Source organism: Pseudophryne corroboree, chromosome 1 (genome assembly GCF_028390025.1).
Source record: "Pseudophryne corroboree isolate aPseCor3 chromosome 1, aPseCor3.hap2, whole genome shotgun sequence".
Classification (NCBI taxonomy): domain Eukaryota; kingdom Metazoa; phylum Chordata; class Amphibia; order Anura; family Myobatrachidae; genus Pseudophryne; species Pseudophryne corroboree.
In genome coordinates, this window is record NC_086444.1 from 349,354,603 (window position 1) to 349,375,477 (window position 20,875).

The 20,875-nt window shown below is 45.1% G+C and overlaps 1 protein-coding gene across 5 annotated transcripts in view; it reads left to right on the forward strand.

Moving 5' to 3' along the window:
* The window catches only part of TRMT2A (tRNA methyltransferase 2 homolog A), a 110,252-nt gene that overhangs the window by 19,783 nt on the left and 69,594 nt on the right, over positions 1-20,875 (forward strand). For 4 of the 5 annotated variants that reach the window (XM_063964717.1, XM_063964716.1, XM_063964720.1 and 1 more), the window contains exons 2-6: positions 10,601-11,332; positions 19,067-19,175; positions 19,988-20,169; positions 20,362-20,476; positions 20,561-20,676. In XM_063964717.1, coding sequence (XP_063820787.1) covers positions 10,614-11,332; positions 19,067-19,175; positions 19,988-20,169; positions 20,362-20,476; positions 20,561-20,676 — 1,241 coding nt within the window. In that variant the 5' untranslated portion in view covers positions 10,601-10,613. Of the gene's footprint in view, positions 1-7,752; positions 7,815-10,600; positions 11,333-19,066; positions 19,176-19,987; positions 20,170-20,361; positions 20,477-20,560; positions 20,677-20,875 lie in introns of all 5 variants that reach the window. The other variant, XM_063964718.1, reaches the window with a different exon arrangement.

Here is a 20,875-nt window from a genome sequence, read left to right on the forward strand (position 1 = left end):
AACTCACCTGACTGCAGAGTGGATTGGGCTTCTTGGCTACTGGACATTAGCTCCAGAGAGGGACGATCACAGGTTCAGCCTGGATGGGTCCCGGAGCCGCGCCGCCGGCCCCCTTACAGAGCCAGAAGAGCGAAGAGGTCCGGAGAAAGCGGCGGCAGAAGACGTTCCTGTCTTCAAATAAGGTAGCGCACAGCACTGCAGCTGTGCGCCATTGCTCTCAGCACACTTCACACTCCGGTCACTGAGGGTGCAGGGCGCTGGGGGGGAGCGCCCTGAGACGCAATAAAAACGATATAAAAACCTTATATGGCTAAAAAAAATGCATCACATATAGCTCCTGGGCTATATGGATGCATTTATCCCCTGCCAGTTTCCTGAAAAAAGCGGGAGAAAAGGCCGCCGTGAAGGGGGCGGAGCCTTTCTCCTCAGCACACAAGCGCCATTTTCTTTCACAGCTCCGCTGGAAGGACGGCTCCCTGACTCTCCCCTGCAGTCCTGCACTACAGAAACAGGGCAAAACAGAGAGGGGGGCACTATTGGCAGCTAATATATAAATACAGCAGCTATAACAGGGAGTAACACTTATATAAGGTTATCCCTGTATATATATAGCGCTCTGGTGTGTGCTGGCAAACTCTCCCTCTGTCTCCCCAAAGGGCTAGTGGGGTCCTGTCCTCTATCAGAGCATTCCCTGTGTGTGTGCTGGGTGTCGGTACGATTGTGTCGACATGTATGAGGAGGAAAATGATGTGGAAGCAGAGCAATTGCCTGTGTTAGTGATGTCACCCCCTAGGGAGTCGACACCTGACTGGATGGTAGTAATTAAAGAATTACGTGACAATGTCAGCACTTTGCAAAAAACTGTTGACGACATGAGACAGCCGACAAATCGATTAGTGCCTGTTCAGGCGTCTCAGACACCGTCAGGGGCGCTAAAACGCCCGTTACCTCAGATGGTCGACACAGACCCTGACACGGATACTGAATCCAGTGTCGACGGTGACGAGACAAACGTAATGTCCAGTAGGGCCACACGTTACATGATCACGGCAATGAAGGAGGCATTGAACATTTCTGACACTACAAGTACCACAAAAAAGGGTATTATGTGGGGTGTGAAAAAACTACCAGTGGTTTTTCCTGAGTCGGATGAATAAAATGAGGTGTGTGATAAAGCGTGGGTTTCCCCCGATAAAGAACTGCTGATTTCTAATAAATTATTGGCACTATACCCTTTCCCGCCAGAGGTTAGGGCACGTTGGGAAACACCCCCTAGGGTAGATAAGGCGCTCACACGCTTATCAAAACAAGTGGCGTTACCGTCTCCTGATACGGCCGCTCTCAAGGAACCAGCTGATAGAAGGCTGGAAAATATCTTAAAAGGTATATACACACATACCGGTGTTATACTGCGACCAGCGATCGCCTCAGCCTGGATGTGCAGCGCTGGAGTGGCTTGGTCGGATTCCCTGACTGAAAATATTGATACCCTGGATAGGGACAGTATATTATTAACTATAGAGCATTTAAAGGATGCATTACTATATATGCGAGATGCACAGAGGGATATTTGCACCCTGGCATCTAGAGTAAGTGCGATGTCCATTTCTGCCAGAAGAACGTTATGGACGCGACAGTGGTCAGGTGATGCGGATTCCAAACGACATATGGAAGTATTGCCGTATAAAGGGGAGGAGTTATTTGGGGTCGGTCTATCGGACCTGGTGGCCACAGCAACGGCTGGAAAATCCACCTTTTTACCCCAGGTCACCTCTCAGCAGAAAAAGACACCGTCTTTTCAAACCCAGTCCTTTCGTCCCTATAAGGGCAAGAGGGAAAAAGGCCGCTCGTTCCTGCCCCGGGGCAGAGGAAGGGGAAAAAGACTGCACCATGCAGCCTCTTCCCAGGAGCAGAAGCCCTCCCCCGCTTCTGCCAAGTCCTCAGCATGACGCTGGGGCTCTGCAAGCAGACTCTGGCACGGTGGGGGGCCGTCTCAAGAATTTCAGCGCGCAGTGGGCTCACTCGCAAGTGGACCCCTGGATCCTGCAGGTAGTATCACAGGGGTACAAATTGGAATTCGAGACGTCTCCCCCTCGCCGGTTCCTGAAGTCTGCTCTACCAACGTCTCCCTCCGACAGGGAGGCAGTATTGGAAGCTATTCACAAGCTGTATTCCCAGCAGGTGATAATCAAGGTACCCCTCCTACAACAGGGAAAGGGGTATTATTCCACACTGTTTGTGGTACCGAAGCCGGACGGCTCGGTGAGACCAATTTTAAATCTAAAATCTTTGAACACTTACATAAAAAGGTTCAAATTCAAGATGGAGTCACTCAGAGCAGTGATGGCGAACCTGGAAGAAAAGGACTATATGGTATCTCTAGACATCAAGGATGCTTATCTCCATGTCCCAATCTACCCTTCTCACCAAGGGTACCTCAGGTTTGTGATACAAAACTGTCATTATCAGTTTCAGACGCTGCCGTTTGGATTGTCCACGGCACCACGGGTCTTTACCAAGGTAATGGCCGAAATGATGATTCTTCTTCGAAGAAAAGGCGTATTAATTATCCCTTACTTGGACGATCTCCTGATAAGGGCAAGGTCCAGGGAACAGTTAGAGGTCGGAGTAGCACTATCTCAGGTAGTGCTACGTCAGCACGGGTGGATTCTAAATATCCCAAAATCACAGCTGATTCCAACAACACGTCTACTGTTCCTAGGGATGATTCTGGACACAGTCCAGAAAAAGGTGTTTCTCCCGGAGGAGAAGGCCAGGGAGTTATCCGAGCTAGTCAGGAACCTCCTAAAACCAGGACAAGTGTCAGTGCATCAGTGCACGAGAGTCCTGGGAAAAATGGTGGCTTCTTACGAAGCGATTCCATTCGGAAGATTCCATGCAAGAACTTTTCAGTGGGATCTGCTGGACAAATGGTCCGGATCGCATCTTCAGATGCATCAGCGGATAACCCTATCTCCAAGGACAAGGGTCTCTCTCCTGTGGTGGTTACAGAAGGCTCATCTTCTAGAGGGCCGCAGATTCGGCATTCAGGATTGGATGCTGGTAACCACGGATGCCAGCCTGAGAGGCTGGGGAGCAGTCACACAGGGAAGAAATTTCCAGGGCTTGTGGTCAAGCATGGAAACGTCTCTTCACATAAATATCCTAGAGCTAAGGGCCATTTACAATGCCCTAAGTCAAGCAAGGCCTCTGCTTCAGGGTCAACCGGTATTGATCCAGTCGGACAACATCACGGCTGTCGCCCACGTAAACAGACAGGGCGGCACAAGAAGCAGGAGGGCAATGGCAGAAGCTGCAAGGATTCTCCGCTTGGCGGAAAATCATGTGATAGCACTGTCAGCAGTGTTCATTCCGGGAGTGGACAACTGGGAAGCAGACTTCCTCAGCAGACACGACCTCCACCCGGGGGAGTGGGGACTTCATCCAGAAGTCTTCCAAGTGATTGTAAACCGTTGGGAAAAACCAAAGGTGGACATGATGGCGTCCCGTCTCAACAAGAAACTGGACAGATATTGCGCCAGGTCAAGGGACCCTCGGGCAATAGCGGTGGACGCTCTGGTAACTCCGTGGGTGTTCCAGTCGGTATATGTGTTCCCTCCTCTTCCTCTCATACCAAAAGTACTGAGAATCATAAGAAGGAGAGGAGTAAGAACGATACTCGTGGCTCCGGATTGGCCAAGAAGGACTTGGTACCCGGAGCTGCAAGAGATGCTCACGGAGGACCCGTGGCCTCTACCTCTAAGGAAGGACCTGCTCCAGCAGGGACCTTGTCTGTTCCAAGACTTACCGCGGCTGCGTTTGACGGCATGGCGGTTGAACGCCGGATCCTGAAGGAAAAAGGCATTCCAGATGAAGTCATCCCTGCCCTGATCAAGGCCAGGAAGGATGTAACTGCAAAACATTATCATCGCAGTTGGCGAAAATATGTTGCGTGGTGTGAGGCCAAGAAGGCCCCTACGGAGGAATTTCAACTGGGTCGTTTCCTACATTTCCTGCAAGCAGGATTGTCTATGGGCCTAAAATTAGGATCCATTAAGGTTCAAATTTCGGCCCTGTCGATCTTCTTCCAGAAAGAACTGGCTTCAGTGCCTGAAGTTCAGACGTTTGTCAAAGGGGTACTGCATATACAGCCTCCTTTTGTGCCTCCAGTGGCACCTTGGGATCTCAATGTAGTTTTAGGGTTCCTAAAATCACATTGGTTTGAACCACTTGCCACAGTGGATTTGGACATGGAAAGTGGTAATGCTGTTGGCCCTGGCTTCAGCCAGGCGCGTATCAGAATTGGCGGCTTTATCCTATAAAAGCCCTTACCTGATATTTCATTCGGATAGGGCGGAATTGAGGACTCGTCCTCAATTTCTCCCTAAGGTGGTTTCAGCGTTTCACATGAATCAACCTATTGTGGTACCTGTGGCTACTAGGGACTTGGAGGACTCCAAGTTGCTGGACGTAGTCAGGGCCCTGAAAATATATGTTTCCAGGACGGCTGGAGTCAGAAAATCTGACTCGCTGTTTATACTGTATGCACCCAACAAGCTGGGTGCTCCTGCTTCTAAGCAGACGATTGCTCGTTGGATTTGTAGTACAATTCAACTTGCACATTCTGTGGCAGGCCTGCCACAGCCAAAATCTGTAAAAGCCCATTCCACAAGGAAGGTGGGCTCATCTTGGGCGGCTGCCTGAGGGGTCTGTGCTTTACAACTTTGCCGAGCAGCTACTTGGTCAGGGGCAAACACGTTTGCTAAATTCTACAAATTTGATACCCTGGCTGAGGAGGACCTGGAGTTCTCTCATTCGGTGCTGCAGAGTCATCCGCACTCTCCCGCCCGTTTGGGAGCTTTGGTATAATCCCCATGGTCCTTACGGAGTTCCCAGCATCCACTAGGACGTCAGAGAAAATAAGAATTTACTTACCGATAATTCTATTTCTCGTAGTCCGTAGTGGATGCTGGGCGCCCATCCCAAGTGCTGATTGTCTGCAATACTTGTATATAGTTATTGTTACAAACAAATCGGGTTGTTTATTGTTGGAAGCCATCTTTTCAGAGGCTCCTACGGTTATCATACTGTTAACTGGGTTCAGATCACGAGTTGTACGGTGTGATTGGTGTGGCTGGTAAGAGTCTTACCCGGGATTCAAGATCCTTCCTTATTATGTACGCTCGTCCGGGCACAGTATCTTAACTGAGGCTTGGAGGAGGGTCATAGGGGGAGGAGCCAGTGCACACCAGCTAGTCTAAAGCTTTTACTTTTCGTGCCCAGTCTCCTGCGGAGCCGCTATTCCCCATGGTCCTTACGGAGTTCCTAGCATCCACTACGGACTATGAGAAATAGAATTATCGGTAAATAAATTCTTATTTTTACCTCTCTGGAATAACCCAGATTATAAGCCTCATAACACCTCCCCTGTATTTCAGACTTGGTACGATGGCGGGCTGAAATTCATTCAACATTTCTTACATGCCGAAACTCTAACCCTACTTACACACTCTCAACTCATAACACGCTTTCCATCCTTACCAATCCCATTTTTTCCCTTCCTTCAAGCATGTAGTTACGTACAAAAGGTTACATCTTCATTAACTATACAGGATAGCTCCCATGCCCTGGACAAAACATTACGACGCACCCAAGATGGTAATTTTCCCACAGCACTCATATATACATATTCCCGCACTCTACTAGATGTAGAAACCGGCTCAACAGGCCTCCTAAAGTGGAAACTGGAATTCCCAGACCTCACAATGAAACTGATTCTGGAGGCCAACACATACTTAGACAAAACACTAGGCTCAGTCACGTACTCAGAAATGCACCAAAAATTTTTACATAGAGCATATATCACCCCCAAGCTACGACACCTTATCGGAGCAGTCCCATCCTCTCACTGCTTCAAATGCACTGCTCCAGAAGCAGACCTCGTACACTGCCTATGGTCGTGCCCCAAGGTATATACGCTCTGGCAAGCACTCCAATCATATATCACAACAGACTTACAGCTACAATTTACCATTACTAAGACGTGGGCATTCTGGGGCATATTCCCAAAACACCCCCCCGATCTGTCCAAGGGACAACGCATTCTCTTAATTAAACTGGCAGCAGCCACAAAAAAAACGATCCTCTCACAATGGATATCCACTGACCCAACCCCCATCTCACTACTACATCCTAGGATCTCTCATCTATTCCACCTAGATTGGACCAATACCGCTTTACAGAAAGACAAACTGACCGAGAGATTTTTCCACACTTGGCTACCCTATGCCCAGACCCTCCCCCAGGTTACAAGGGAAGCTCTGCGGAAATGTTTCAAAGATACAAAATGGTATTTGCAGGAGACATTGGACTCCGCACCTCCCCCTTTTTGCACCCCAGACTCTATATCACACATATATATCACCTAAATCTCCCATACTCCAATGGTTGATACACACCCTCTACTGTTTCTATAATATTATTATCTAGGGCTTATACGGAGTATAATTATATTTCTTGGTACTATTTGTTTGCAATGTACTGTTCATATAATGCATACTGTTAATCCTGTTTTACTGGTATTTCACTGGTCAATAAAAAACACTTTGAAAAAAAAGAATTGTTTAAATCTGCAGTTTTCGAGCCTTTGAAAAAGGCAGATCTGAAATACATGAGCTGGAAAGCAGCCCTGCTCCTAGCTTTAGCATTGGCGAGGAGGGTCTCAGAGTTAGGTGCCCTGCCATGTCAAAGTCCTTTCCTAGTTTTTCATTAAGACAGAGGGGAACTCCGTACAAAAGCGGAGTTTTTACCTAAGGTAGTTTCCGGGTTCCACATAAACCAACCAATTGTGGTCCCCTCCTTCCAAGGATTGGCGGATGGGGATTTGTCCTTGGATTTGATCAGAGCCTTACGGGTCTACGATCAGTGGGAGCTTCATGGGCAGCGGCTAGAGGAGCCTCCACTACCCAACTTTGCAGAGCTGCAACATGGTCATCAACGCACACATTCACTCGGTTCTACAAGTTTGATACGTTTGCATCTAGAGATGCGAGTTTTGGACGTTTGGTTGTGCAGGCTTTGGACAGCATTCCTGCCCATGGGAGTATCTTTGGGATGTCTCCAGCTGTCTAAGATCTCCAGTGTCCCCTAGTGGATGAAAGAGAAAAGAGGATTTTGGTACTTACCGATTAAATCCATTTCTCTGAATCCACTCGGGGACACTGGACGCCCACCTCGGTGCTGTCAGCCTGCGTGTTCTTGTAAACTTTGGTTCAAACAGTTTGATTATTATGTTCATAGTTCTTGGCTGATGTTTGACGTGTTTGTACGGTTGGTTGGTTCCTTCCCGTATGGCTTTGATTTTTCATGTTCCCTCTTCTCTCCGTCAAATTTTCAAACTGGAGGGATTAGGGGGCGTGATGGGGGAGGAGCCAGCTGTGCATAAGTTGTTTTTTTTTATTACAATGTGCTACCTCCGGTCTGCATCCTTCACACCCCCAGCTGTCTAAGATCTCCAGTATCCCCTAGTGGATTCAGAGAAATGCATTTATCGGTAAGTACCAAAATCCTTTTTTTTCTTTTTTTTTTTTTTTCTTTCTTTTTTTTTTTTTTTTTCTCAGTTACATCCAGTTAAATCCACACACATGTCCATGAAACTGTTTGAATTCTAAGGGTTATTTGGGATTTTAAATTGAAGTTAATAAAACTGTAAAGAGTGCCCAAGGAAAGAGTCTTCTTCGACTTACTTTGCAGGGAATTTACAAGGCGCTTCCCGATGAGAAAGTGTGAGAGGAGAAAATACCTGTCAGACATTTGTAAGTTGTGGTCACTCAATGCCTGATGTTGGGTCTTTTGTGTATACCACAAGAATCTTGAAGTGAGAGTGTGATGCGCGTTTCGCCTAGTGGGCTTTCACATTCAGGCCTGTTACTTTGTACTGCACTGCCCAAACATAATTAAAGGTTATGCTACTTATTTCTACTAGAGACTGTGCAGTGTGGGGTAATATGCATATCTAATAGAGGAAGGAGATACATGGGTTTGGGACACACGTGTGCACTGCATAGGGCTGCGCCTCCTGGATAGCCTATGGCCCAGTATATACAGGTGCCAGCACAAAGCACTGAAACTGGACTAACACAGCTCACACCAGCTAGGGACATGCAACCAAAGTCTGACAACACTTTGTACTGACAGGACTTGTAGGTAAATTGTAATACAAAATGGGAGATTGTTAATTCACCCAGTGAGTTTTAGGTGCTGCATCAGGTACCAAGTTAATCCACAGAGCAAAGGTGAGGACTTGGGGGTCAATTCAATTCAGCACGCTGTTAATAGTGCTGGGAAGGAGGTCCTCGAGTTATTCAACTCAGCACGCTGTTAACTCCCGACTACAGGATTTCTGCTTGCACCCCTCCTGAGGTACCAGCAAAAATCTGACAAAACTAGTGCCGCAATGCTGTTTTGTGCCTTAGCGCGACACAGCACAGCGGTGGGCCACTGAAGTCTGAGAATGCTCGTTCTCGCGTCTAAACACGCTGTTTAAGGCGCGTGTACCAGTGTTCTCAATCATAACAGTGCGCTGAATTGTATACCTCAGGGACCTCCTTCCTGGCGGTATACATATCATGCTGAATTGAAACCTCCCACTGGAGTGTCTCTCAGTGGTAACCTTCCTTCAGGATTGGCAGTGCATCTACAAAGCAGGTCTTCTCAATCCCAGGTTCAATGCATGAATCCAAAAATAAGTATGGCTGCATGCCATTGAACTGTAAAATGAAAATGGCTAATTAACAGTTATTTTTATTAAGACACGGCAGACCATCAGGACCTTGAAAGAAGCAGATGTTCAAAACCCTTCTAGTGCAGCATGTTTACAACATGCACACTGGTTTTATTAATCAGTGGTCCATTTCCTGTTGTGTCAATGTTTAGGTTCATACCAGACAACACAAATTACATTTTTTTTTATTTATTTTTTGCTATATAGTAGTTGGATATATTGATATTGTTCAAATTTCGATTTGAGAGTGTGTCAGTAGCTGTATATACATCAAAGACACTGTTCTGACCTTGCACTTACATAGAAACATAGAATTTGACGGCAGATAAGAACCACTTGGCCCATCTAGTCTGCCCCTTTTTTCCCCCCACTATTTTAATGTCAAACCTTATTTGATCCTTATTTCATTGTAAGGATATCCTTATGTCTATCCCATGCATGTTTAAAATGCTCTACTGTCTAAGCCTCTACCACCTCTGATGGGAGGCTATTCCACTTGTCCACTACCCTTTCTGAAGTAATTTTTTCTCAAATTTCCCCTGAACCCCCCCCCCTCCCCCTCCAGTTTCGGTGCATGATCTCGTGTCCTGTAGCTTCTTTTCATTTGGAGACTGTTTCCCTCCTGGACTTTGTTAAAACCCTTGATATATTTGAAAGTTTCTATCATGTCCCCCCTTTCCCTTCTCTGCTCCAAACTATACATATTGAGATTTCTTAGTCTTTCTGGGTATGTTTTGTGATTTAGGCCATGCACCATTTTAGTTGCCCTTCTTTGTACAGTCTCTAATGTATTTAAATCCTATTGAAGATATGGCCTCCAGAATTGAACACAGTATCCTAGATGAGGCCGTACTAATGACCTATACAGTGGCATTATTACTTCTTTCTATTGCTGATTCTTCTCCCAATGCAGCAAAGTATCTGACTTGCCTTCCTCATTGCTATGTTACATTGCTTACCTGTTTTTAAATCACCTGAAATAGTGACTCCTAGATCCCTTTCCTCCTAAGTAGTTTCCAGTATAGTGCCATTAATACTATATTTAGCTTTAGGATTTTTGAGACCCAAGTGCATGATTTTGCATTTTTTGGCATTAAACTGTAATTTCCAGACTCTTGACCATTCCTCTAGTCTACCTAGATCCTCAATCATTTGTTTTACCCCTCCTGGTGTGTCTGCCCTGTTGCATACCTTTTGTATAATCTGCAAGGAAGCATATTATTATTTTCCCTTTAATGCCATTTACAATGTCACCAATAAAGATTTTAAAAAGCACTAGTCCAAGTACAGATCCCTGGGGTACTCCACTGGTAACATTTCCCTCCTGTAAATGCACTCCATTTACCACAGCTTTCTGTTTTCTATCCTGCAACCAAGATCTTATCCATTCAATAATCCTAGTATCCAATCCCAAACTTTCAAGTGTATTTAGCAGTCTGATGTGGAATAGTGTCAAAAGCCTTACTAAAGTCTAGAGATGAGCGGGTTCGGTTTTACTCTGATTTACTCGGGGCTCGAAACGGCATCTTATTGGATCACGGATGTCACGCAAAACGCGTGATAGCCAATAAGCAAAACTCGAAATACCCAAGTAAAACCGAACCCGCTCATCTCAGTCTAGATAAGCTATATCCACCATTCCACCTTTATCCATCACTTTAGTGTGGGGCTTCTTTTCATACTACTGCTCCTATGGGGAGGTGCATGTACTGCAGGGAACGCATCAAGTGGTGAAAATTCATTTATTTGTGGCATAATGTTTGTATGTAATTGATTCAAGTTAGTGACTATTCTTTTGGGTTTGTTTATTTTTTCCAGAACATATAGCAAGATGGAAGCTTTTGGCAGTGACCATCAGGAACAAAATAAAAGCACTGAAAATAAGAACATGAAAGAGGAGAAAATGGAAGGTGCTACTGAGCTAGAGGAGGATACTACAGGATTAGGTGATGTTGCACAGATAAACGAAGATGCTTCAGAAACCGAAGAAAGCACAGTAAATGTGGGTGAAAGTGATGCAACAGCAAGTGAAGCTTTAGCTGAAGTGAATGACCATTCTACAGAGGACACTGGCATTTATAGATATATCAAAGATGATCTCTTCACATCAGAGATTTTCAAAGTAGAGATTCAGAATTTGCCAAAGTACATAGGCTTTAATGATATTAAGAAATTCCTTGCCAAATATGGATTAAATCCTCATAAAATAAAGCTCATGCAGAAACAAACATTTGCATTTGTGACTTTCAAGAGTGTGGAGGAAAGGGACAGAGCTATGAAAGTTATACATGGGGTTATGTGGAAGAATCGCTTATTGAATGTCCGTCTTGCAAAACCCAAAGCTGATCCCATAATGAAGAAGAGAAAGCAAATAGAAGATGAAAAGGAGCAGCCAAAATGTAAGCGACCAGCTGTGCAGGAGAATGCCGTGGAGGAACCTCTCAGCAAGCAGATTGCAGATGTGGTGACTCCATTGTGGCAGGTTCCATATGAAGAGCAGCTGAAAATGAAGGAACAAGAATGTGAACATGTCTTACAGAGACTGACAAAGTAATGATTGCCGTCTTTCTTCTTACTCCACATCAGCTAGACTTTATTATGGCATGTAGAACACACATGGTATTTCCTGCCAGCAGGCAAGGTGAGAACCTTGCCTTGTGCTGCAGGTTGCTTTGTTTTTGTGCATCAGACCAGGGCATACTTGAATAGCTACAAAAACAATTGTGGTCTTAAAACAGTTTGTGTCTTTGCAATCTGGACTTTTCCTGCAGGGTTCTTTCCAGCATAATTTCTCCTTATAACCTCACTAAGTGTTTGAAAATATTTCTTTTTCTTGCCTCCTCTACTCCCAATGCCAGTCGCAGTGGTTCTCATACTGCAATAGGAAGATCAGGTCATGCACAGATGAATCATTGTGTAGTACTTCATCCTCCTGCAGCCATTCACTTGGCAGAGTGTGACTGGTAATACTGGAAGTAAAGAAGGAATGCTGCGGGCTGGAAAAGTCTAAATAACCAAGATGCCACCTGGTTAATGGAACTTTTTTTTTATTTTTTATGTGGAGCATAGTGTCAGTACAATCAGATCTGTCAATGTGGATGCCAGACTAATGGATTCAGAGCAGCTGTTGTATCTTATAACCACAAACATAAATAACATTGTCTGATGATAGATAATAATTTGATGCATTTAGTTAAAGTTGAAGGATATATGTACTTCCTTTCTCTTTCATCCACTAGGGGACATTGGAGTCCTATACAGTAGGGGTGTGAAGCTTGCAACCGGAGGTGTGGCACAATCTAAAATTATCATTGTCTGCACAGCCGGCTCCTCCCCCTTCACATCCCTCCTCCCTCAGTTTGGAAAATTGTGCCAAGGAGGTACAAGCACAAGAAGGGAGCTCCTGCTCCATGAAGATTTATTTATTTTATTTTTTTATTTAGTCATTGATGACTGGCCCAATCCCTCATAACTAAAGGGAGGGTGCAGTTTTTTAAAGGAAAAGATGGTAAATGCCCGATCCCACCTAAATGAAAGGGGGTGCAGGCTTTACCAGACGAAAAAAGCTGCGTCCCCCTACTAAAAGGGGGACAAAGTTCAGGTTTAAGAATAGTGCTGCGTCCACTAATGAAATAGGGGACAAAGCCAGGATGATTTTGAGAGACAAGATCCCTTGCATCTCTCTGCAGGAGATCAGCATCTGTAAGTACTGGTCATATATGAGATCCCTTAGCCTGCAGATCCCTCAGCAAAAACCCTCCTTGTGATAGTAGAAGTACCCTGACAGTGAACACTGGCCTCCCCTGTTAAGCTGTGGGGAGATCAGAAGCGCCGCACATAGCTCCTGTTTAACTAGCAGACGCGCTGCCCGGAGCCATTTCAGAGCAGAGGGCGGGCCAGCCGGAGCGCACAGCTCATTTACAGATGGGGCTGCGCTCCGGAGGACGGCAGGGAAAGCGCCGCTACGCGTAGAAGGGGGCAGTGAGTGTTGGGCGCTTATCGGTTGCACGCGCTGCGGGGTGCGGATCCACTGCGCGCGGCGCCCCACAGACAGCCGGATCCGAGTTTTGCTGGAGTGAAGAGGGCTGGCAGCAGAACAGCAGTGAGGGGTTTCTTTGATAGCGGCCCGCTGGTATCTATTGGGGCACATGATGGATGTTTCCTCATAATTTGAATGGCGGCCATTTTAGAATGAGGAAGCAAATACAGTTTTGGCGCAAAACTCCATCCCTAAGGAAGTCAGCCAATTAGCTCAGGGGGTGGGGCCCCTACATTAATTCAGGCTCCCTCTGCTGTTGAACAATATATAGGGAGATGCTAAAAGGGATCTCCTGTATTTTCATCATTCAATTTTATATTTATATTTTCAAAGGACTTCCATGACAAGGATCCTGAAGAAAATATGAGGAAGCGGTTGAACGTCAAACCCCCCAACATAACAACTGAATTACAGTTGGGTGTGCGAGTGGGGCAAGACGGCTGGTGTTTTAATTTATTTAATTCTTTATTATAACTTTATATAAATATATATATATATATATATATATATATATATATATATATATATATATATATATTAAATATTAAATATTAATTCCAGCCGAATCCGAAACCTAAAGGTGTAATGGAAGCGTCGCTTCCGTCATTTCTCACAGCCTTTCTCTTCCTAATTTAAAGGGGGAAAGCGCTGCGTAATTCCCTAGTAAAGGGTTTAAACAGCATGTCTAAAGCACCAACCAAGACCTCCAAGGCCTGTTCTGTTTGTACAAAAGTAACAGGAAAGGCACGCGGGTTGGCAGCTACGGGTTGGGCGACTCCTGCTAAGACAAGGACGCTTCAACTGGGAGCAATGCTATGGCTAAGATCACAACCTTACAAATAGAATCTCCAAGGAGCTGGCGGAATCACGCAAGCAGCAATCGGAATAGGCTGCGTGATTCTCCAAGACGATTGGAGAATTTTCCCATCAGGTTAACGCCGCCCGCACAAGCAGAAACAATGTGCGCAGGGCAGTTAAAAGATCTCTTCCTATTAGGTAAGTTAATTGAATCTAACCTAGACGCTGATTTCCCAGAGAAGACAATCACGGGTCTTGATTCTCTAATTGAAGCGGTGACGGAGATCCTAAACTTTAAAGTAGAAAAAGTAAAGGAGCCAGTAGAATTCGAATTGTTCGAATCCCAAACGCCGAACTCTGCAGTTTTCCCATTCCTATATCCCTCACATCTCAAATGGAGGAAGCTTGGAAACAACTTGACACACGCTTTCAATTTCCGAAAAGGGTTTCAAGTAACTTATTCCCTACCTAAGGGTGTAATGGATAAGTGGGAGACTCCACCTGTAGTGGATTTGTTCCTAGGACGGTTGTCTGAGAGGACAATTTTACCAATTCCTAATGTAATGACTTTAAATCTGAGGCATCCTTTAAAGTCGATTTTCGTAGCAGGAGGTGCAGCACAGAGACCTTCGATCGTCTGTGCTTTGATCCACAAGGCCATGGGAACATGGTCTGGGCGTATTGTACAGGCTATTGAGAAGATAGCTTGGAAAAGACATTCGAGACTTTGCTTCATACTTATGTCAAACCTCAAAGGATCTTAGCAAGATAACTTTGCGCATCTCCGCATCGGCCATATCGGCTAGACGGATTTTATGGCTCGGAGAATGGCACGGAGACTCTGACACCAAGCAGGCGGTAGAATCCAGCCGATTTGGGGGTGAGATGCTTTTTGGTTCAGAGTTGGACTAGTGGATTTCGCAGGCTTCAGCATGGAAGTCCACCCTTCTACCTACTCCTTATACGGAGCCGCTCCACAGGTTAGGAGAGGTTATTCGGGACCAGCGTGTGATTCATTTAGATCACAGTCCTTCCGAGCCTGAAGAAGAGTGTTCAGTACACAGGTACGTGGCTGCTGACAAGACCGTGGCGTGACGGCCTCCCAGTCCTCCTGGGGTCCCCCTTGGTGGGCGCACGTCTGGAAGGTTTTCGGGACATCTGGGCCAAAGCCTCACCAAAGCTTTGGATAAACTACTTAATCTCCCAGGGGTGCAGTGCCCTCAGAAAGCAAAAGCACTGCTGACAGCACTTAAAAAAAAATTGCTACAGTCAGAGATCATTATTCCGGTTCCCACCTCTCAGAGGAACGGGTTTCTATTCCGATTTTTTTTTTTTTAGTCGTGACATAGCCAGATGGGACAGTCAGGACGATACTCAATTTAAAGGTTTTAGACCAGTTTCTAAGGGTCGATAAATTACAGAGGGAATCAATCCAGTCGGTCATTGCAGGCTTAGAACAAGGCGTTTTCGTGATATACATGAACATAATGCATATCTACATATCCCGATCTGGGCGCTTCACCAGACTTACTTAAGGTTCGCACAGGTGAAGGATCAATACCACTTCAGGGCCTTGTCGTTCGGCCGCTCATCGACCACTAATCTTTACGAACATGGCAACCAGGGTTGCAGAATTGAGATAGATGATCTACTAATCTGAACATCCTCTCGGGAACAGTTGATCGAGAATGTTAAGACATCTCATCTATTTCACATTTCACAATGGTGGATTGTGAATTTCCAGAATTCCAACCTCAGGTCAACTTAATGGATTCAATTCCTTGGTCTCATTGTGGACACGGTACAATTGAGTGTTCCTACAAGAGAATAAGGTCAAGGACCTACAGAGATTGGTGGCTCAGGTGCTGAGGTCACAAACTGTTTTCTCTACACCTCTGTGGGCACCTTCTCGTGAAGATGGTGGCGTCTTTCGAAGAAAGAAAAAAAAAAAAAACAACTCTCCAGTAGACTTCATTCCTGACCATTCCAGATGAACCTCAGTGCTCAGGGAGCAGGGTCACACTGGCTTTTACATCGCAGTATTTTGACTTTCACCGCGCATAGGACCCTCCTTAAATTTGTGGTCGTCGCGCAGGTATCTCGCATCAGATAAGGGTTTTGGCATTTTGGGATTGGAGAATTCTAACAATGGATACCAGTCTCAGAAGCTGGGGGTTGTCCTGTAGGGACATCGGTTTCAGGTGGACGCCATGAACATTCTCGAGCTGAGAGCTGTTTACGACTCGCTTCTCTTAACCGAAGACCTAAACATGGGTCAACACTTACAGATACAGTCGGACAATGTCACGACGTCAGCTTACATAATCCGTCAAGGAGGATCAAAGAGCAGGATGGCGTTACAGGAAGCCACAAAGATCTTGTTGTTGGCAGACGGACGAAGCATCATCCTCTCGGCAGTGTTCATTCCCGGTGTGCAGAACTGGGAAGCAGATTGTCTAAATCATCTGGACATGCATCCGGGAGAGTGGTGCCTACATCCACAGATTTTCGACAGGGTGGTGAGGAGATGGGGTCTACCTCAAGTCGACCTAATGGTGTCTCGGCAAAACCATCTGCTGCCCAGATATGTGTCCAGAACAAGAGATCCAGCAGCAGAAGGAGTGGACGCATTAACGCTTCCTTGGTGTTACAAGACACATTTTCCCACTTTTCACACTCATACCCAGGTTTCTGAAAGGCAACGAGTGTGGGCGATTCTAATCGCACCAGATTGGCCCCGCAGGAGGTGTTACTCAGACCTGCAAGGGTTACTACGGACTAACCTCGGCGGTTTCCTCAGAAAGAGGACCCGTTATCTCAGGGACCGTTCCAACACCAGACCTGCACAGGCTATGTTTAGCAACGTGGCTATTGAAATCCGAATCTTAAGCCACGGAAGTATACCAAGAACGGCCATTCCTACGATGCTTGTCGTTAGGAATCCGGTCACAGCCTTGCACTGCTGCATAATTTGGAAGAGATACATGGACGTGGGTGGAATTCGACGAACTTCCACTTAGTCAGTTTGAAAAAGTCACGTGATTTCGTGACGAAACGCGTCAGTCTCCGCCCATTTTTTTGAAGCTGCAGCAGTGCTCACCATCAACTTACAGGTGTATCGCGCAGCAGAGCGGGAGTCGGTACGGGACCTTGCAATCCGCTCAACCCGCTGCCAAACATCAGCACGACCGCCGAAGCAGGCTCCAGCATTGCAAGTCCGACACATCATATCCCCCTGTGTTTGTGAAGTAAGCCACAGCCAGTGACACAAGAGGCACCCCCCGTGCACAACCTAATAACCGAGGACGCTCGGTTATCGGGGGTAGGACCACACCGTGATTTCCATCAGGGAGGTAATCGGACACATTGTCACAAGCTGATATCTGCCGCTACACCTTTACCATTTCAGCGTGCTTCAGTTGCAATTTGACTGTTACAATTTAACACACGCTGATGTCTCGACAGGACAGTTTCTTTTAGTGCAATTATCCTTTATGCAAGGAACAGTTATTATCACAGATTTATACAAAGTTACTACATGCTGATACTTATTTTTCAGTGCACTGATCCCCTATTAGGGATGTTTTAGCAGTATTGGTGATAATTTTAAACTGCTGGCCAGCACGTTATTTAATCTATCTATATTGTTAATAGTTAAATACAATTGGTATAATTGTTATTGAATAAATTATTTTTAATTATTTACCGGCTCTGTATAAATTTATCAGGTATCTATCATGAACACATGAGCGCTCCTCTTTCCTTTTTTTTTGTTCCACTTAGTCAGACTTCTACTTTTCCTTCAGGCCAGTCTAGACGTAGGACTGAGACTGGGCGTTCTGACGGTTCAAATTCGGCGCTCTCCATATTTCCACGGCGGTTGGCATTCTTGCCAGAGGTTCAGATGTTTTTACTGGGGGTTCTGAGGATACAACCCCCTTTTTCGTACTCCCGCTGCGCCATGGGACTTAAATTTGGTGTTGGAATTTTGAGATCTCCAAATTTTTAGCCGTTAACCAGAATGGACCTGATGTATCTCTCTTGGACAGTCACGTTATTGCTTGCCTTGGCTTCGGCCAGGCGGGTTTCTGAGTTGGGAGCCCTATCGTGTATAAATCCCCTTTTAATTTTTTCATGCGGTTAGGGCGGGATTCCGTATAAGAGCGGATTTCCTTCCTAAGGTTGTTTCGGGGGTTCACGTAAACCAGCCAATCGGGGTCCCATCTTCCTACGGTTTCGCAGATGGGGACGTGTCCTTGGATGTTGTCCGAGCTTTTAGGGGTATACGTGCAGGTTACATCGTCCTTTCAGAAGGTCGGACCATTTGTTTTGTTCTTTATGATGGGCCAAGGAAGGGTTGACCAACATCTCAACAGTCTTTGTCTAGACGGTTTAGACTTGCCATTCGGCAAGCTTATATTTCCTGTAACACAGGTTCCAGTTCAGGCGGGTGCTCATACCACCCGATCAGTGGGTGCCTCATGAAACGGCTACCCGTGGTGTTTTCATTACTCAGCTTTGCAGAGTGGCGGCGTGGTCTTCTGCCCACAAGTTCGCAACATATTATATGTTTGATAACTTTGTGTCCGGAGACTCTAAGTTCGGACGTTTAGTTTTGCAGGCCACCGACAGCACTCCCTCTCTGGGGGATAACTTTGGGACGTCCCCTACTGTATAGGACTCCAGTGTCCCCTAGTGGATGAAAGAGAACAGAGGATTTTGGTACTTACCGATAAATCCATTTCTCTGAATCCTCTAGGGGACACTGGACGCCTGCCTCAGTGCTGTAAACCTGCTGTGTTCAAAGTACTTGTTCAAACAGTTCGTGCAAACAGCGTTGGTTTGTTTTCGGTAACAGTTTCTTGGGTGCTGTTTGATCTGATGTACGGTCGGTTCCTCGCCAGGTGGTCTAGTATCATGTCCTATTCTCTCGATCAAATTTTCCAAACTGAGGGAGGAGGGATGTGAAGGGGGAGGAGCCGGCTGTGCAGACAATGCTAATTTTAGATTGTGCCACACCTCCGGTTGCAAGCTTCACACCCCTACTGTATAGGACTCCAGTGTCCCCTAGAGGATTCAGAGAAATGGATTTATCGGTAAGTACCAAAATCCTCTTTTTACTGTGTCTGCTTATAAAGCAAAGTGAACCTCTCATGGCTGGTGGGCGCTATGGTTAGTATTAAGACATGCCTCTGTAGTAAATTGATAAAATACCATGATATTCTGTAGGTGAGTCCGATTTCTATTCTGTGTTTATCATCCATGACACGCACATCAGGTAAAAAAGGAATATGGATGTTGTTGACAATCAGCTCAGGGAACGTTTACAGAGCTATTTCACAACAAATGTTTGGGGTGAAATGAATGGGATCCCTCCACAATGAAAGGGACATGTTAGAGCTTTGCTTGGGTTACAATGATAGATGTTTCATTCTCTTTTTCTCCAGGGAGATAGGAAACACCAACAAGGCCCTATTACCATGGTTATTTGTCCAGAAGCAGAAATATAATAAAGTTTGCTGTCTCTTGGAAAGTGTGAAGCCATCCCCAGCACAGGTATTGAATGTCTTACAGCGTGGCACCTTTTGTTGTTGCTTTGTTTTCCTATAGCATGCCTAGTTAAGGTAATTGTATATTCCAGATTATTTTATCCTTTACACTTCATATCCTAACGAGCTAGCATTATGGGAAAATCCCATGAGGTAGCATCCCATAGTAATGTCTGCCCTTACTTCCGCATGTCTCTCTAACGCCATTAGGCAATCTGCATCTTCTGTGGCAACAGTATATTTTATGGCAGCTTGTTCCTGGTGTTTGAGGGGTAGTGAAAAGCTACTAGTGGGAAACCAGTATTAATAGTTAAACCTGCACTGACTTCCATGGCGGGCTTTGGGATAATGGCTATAGGGCACTTTGGGAAATTCAGGTGCACTTCTGCCATTGAACAATACACAACATAAACATAGAAACATAAACATAGAATTTGACAGCATCATGAAGGTGTTTCTAGGGATTCATTTAAGGATTTCCTACCAGCATCTTGGGATGCATGCAATTATCTCACTACTGGGCTGCATATGTCACATAGTGGTGGTATGAAATATATATATTTTTTTTATGCAGATATATGAATGTTTTATTAAATAGAATGTTGTAACAGTAAAGTGCTCTGTGGCCGGTGTCAGTAGGTGTTATAACATTTAGAAGGTTGAGCGCTACTGCAAGCGACCATTTGAATATTGGAGATGAATGGTAATTGTAATGAAGCATGTCTGCTTTTTTGTTATTTATTTGTTTGAGTCCATATTCTCTATAATTAGTATTGTTTTTTTTAAAGGGGGGAAATATTGTTTAACGTTTTCTATCAGACAGAGTACCGAAACAAATGTGAATTTCTAATTGGTGTTGGGGCCAATGAAGAAGACAAGACAGTGGGATTCCGTCTTGGAAAGTATAAGGGAGGAACTTGTGCTGTTGTGGAGCCTTTTGATACTATTCACATTCCCTGTGCTACCAAGAAAGTTGTGAAGGCGTTTCAAAAATATATCAGGTAGCGTCATTATCCTGTTAGATGCAAAGTAGTGATTATTTCCATATGAATGACTTAAAATTGCTTTCAGATGCTCTGCAAAATCTGGCTGAAAGTAGTCCCTTAGAAAATTCTAGTTTCTGCACATTATAAGCAACTAGTAAGAAGGAAGACAGGTTTCATTTAAATAACGTGCTTGGTGTTTATACACAGGACTACGACATATGCGGTTTACAGCCCGGAGTCTTATGAAGGCCACTGGAAACAGCTCACTGTACGCAGCAGCCGAAAGGGTCATGTCATGGCCATTGTTTATTTTCACCCACAGGTATATTATCTGTTCTGTGAATACCTATTTCATGTATACTGTTACAGTTGTACCTAGTTTATACACTGATGATTTTCGCTGCAGAAACTGAGCAAGGACTCCCTGGCAGAGTTGAAATCTTCTATTGCAACATTTTTCACAAATGGACCTGGAAAAGACAGTGGTGTCACATCCCTTTATTTTGTTGAGGAAGGTCAAAGGTTGGTTATATTTTAATAAGATTAAATAGCGTCTTAGTTTATAGCTAACATAGTTAAACATTTTGCAAATTCTAAAGTAAAGTAAAGTATGTTTGAGAATTTGCTCCTCAGGATGTTGCCAGATGTATGAGTTGGTTTTGTGAAATGTAATAACTCTATAGGGATAGCTTAGTGTGATGTGGACCGATTTGGCTCATAG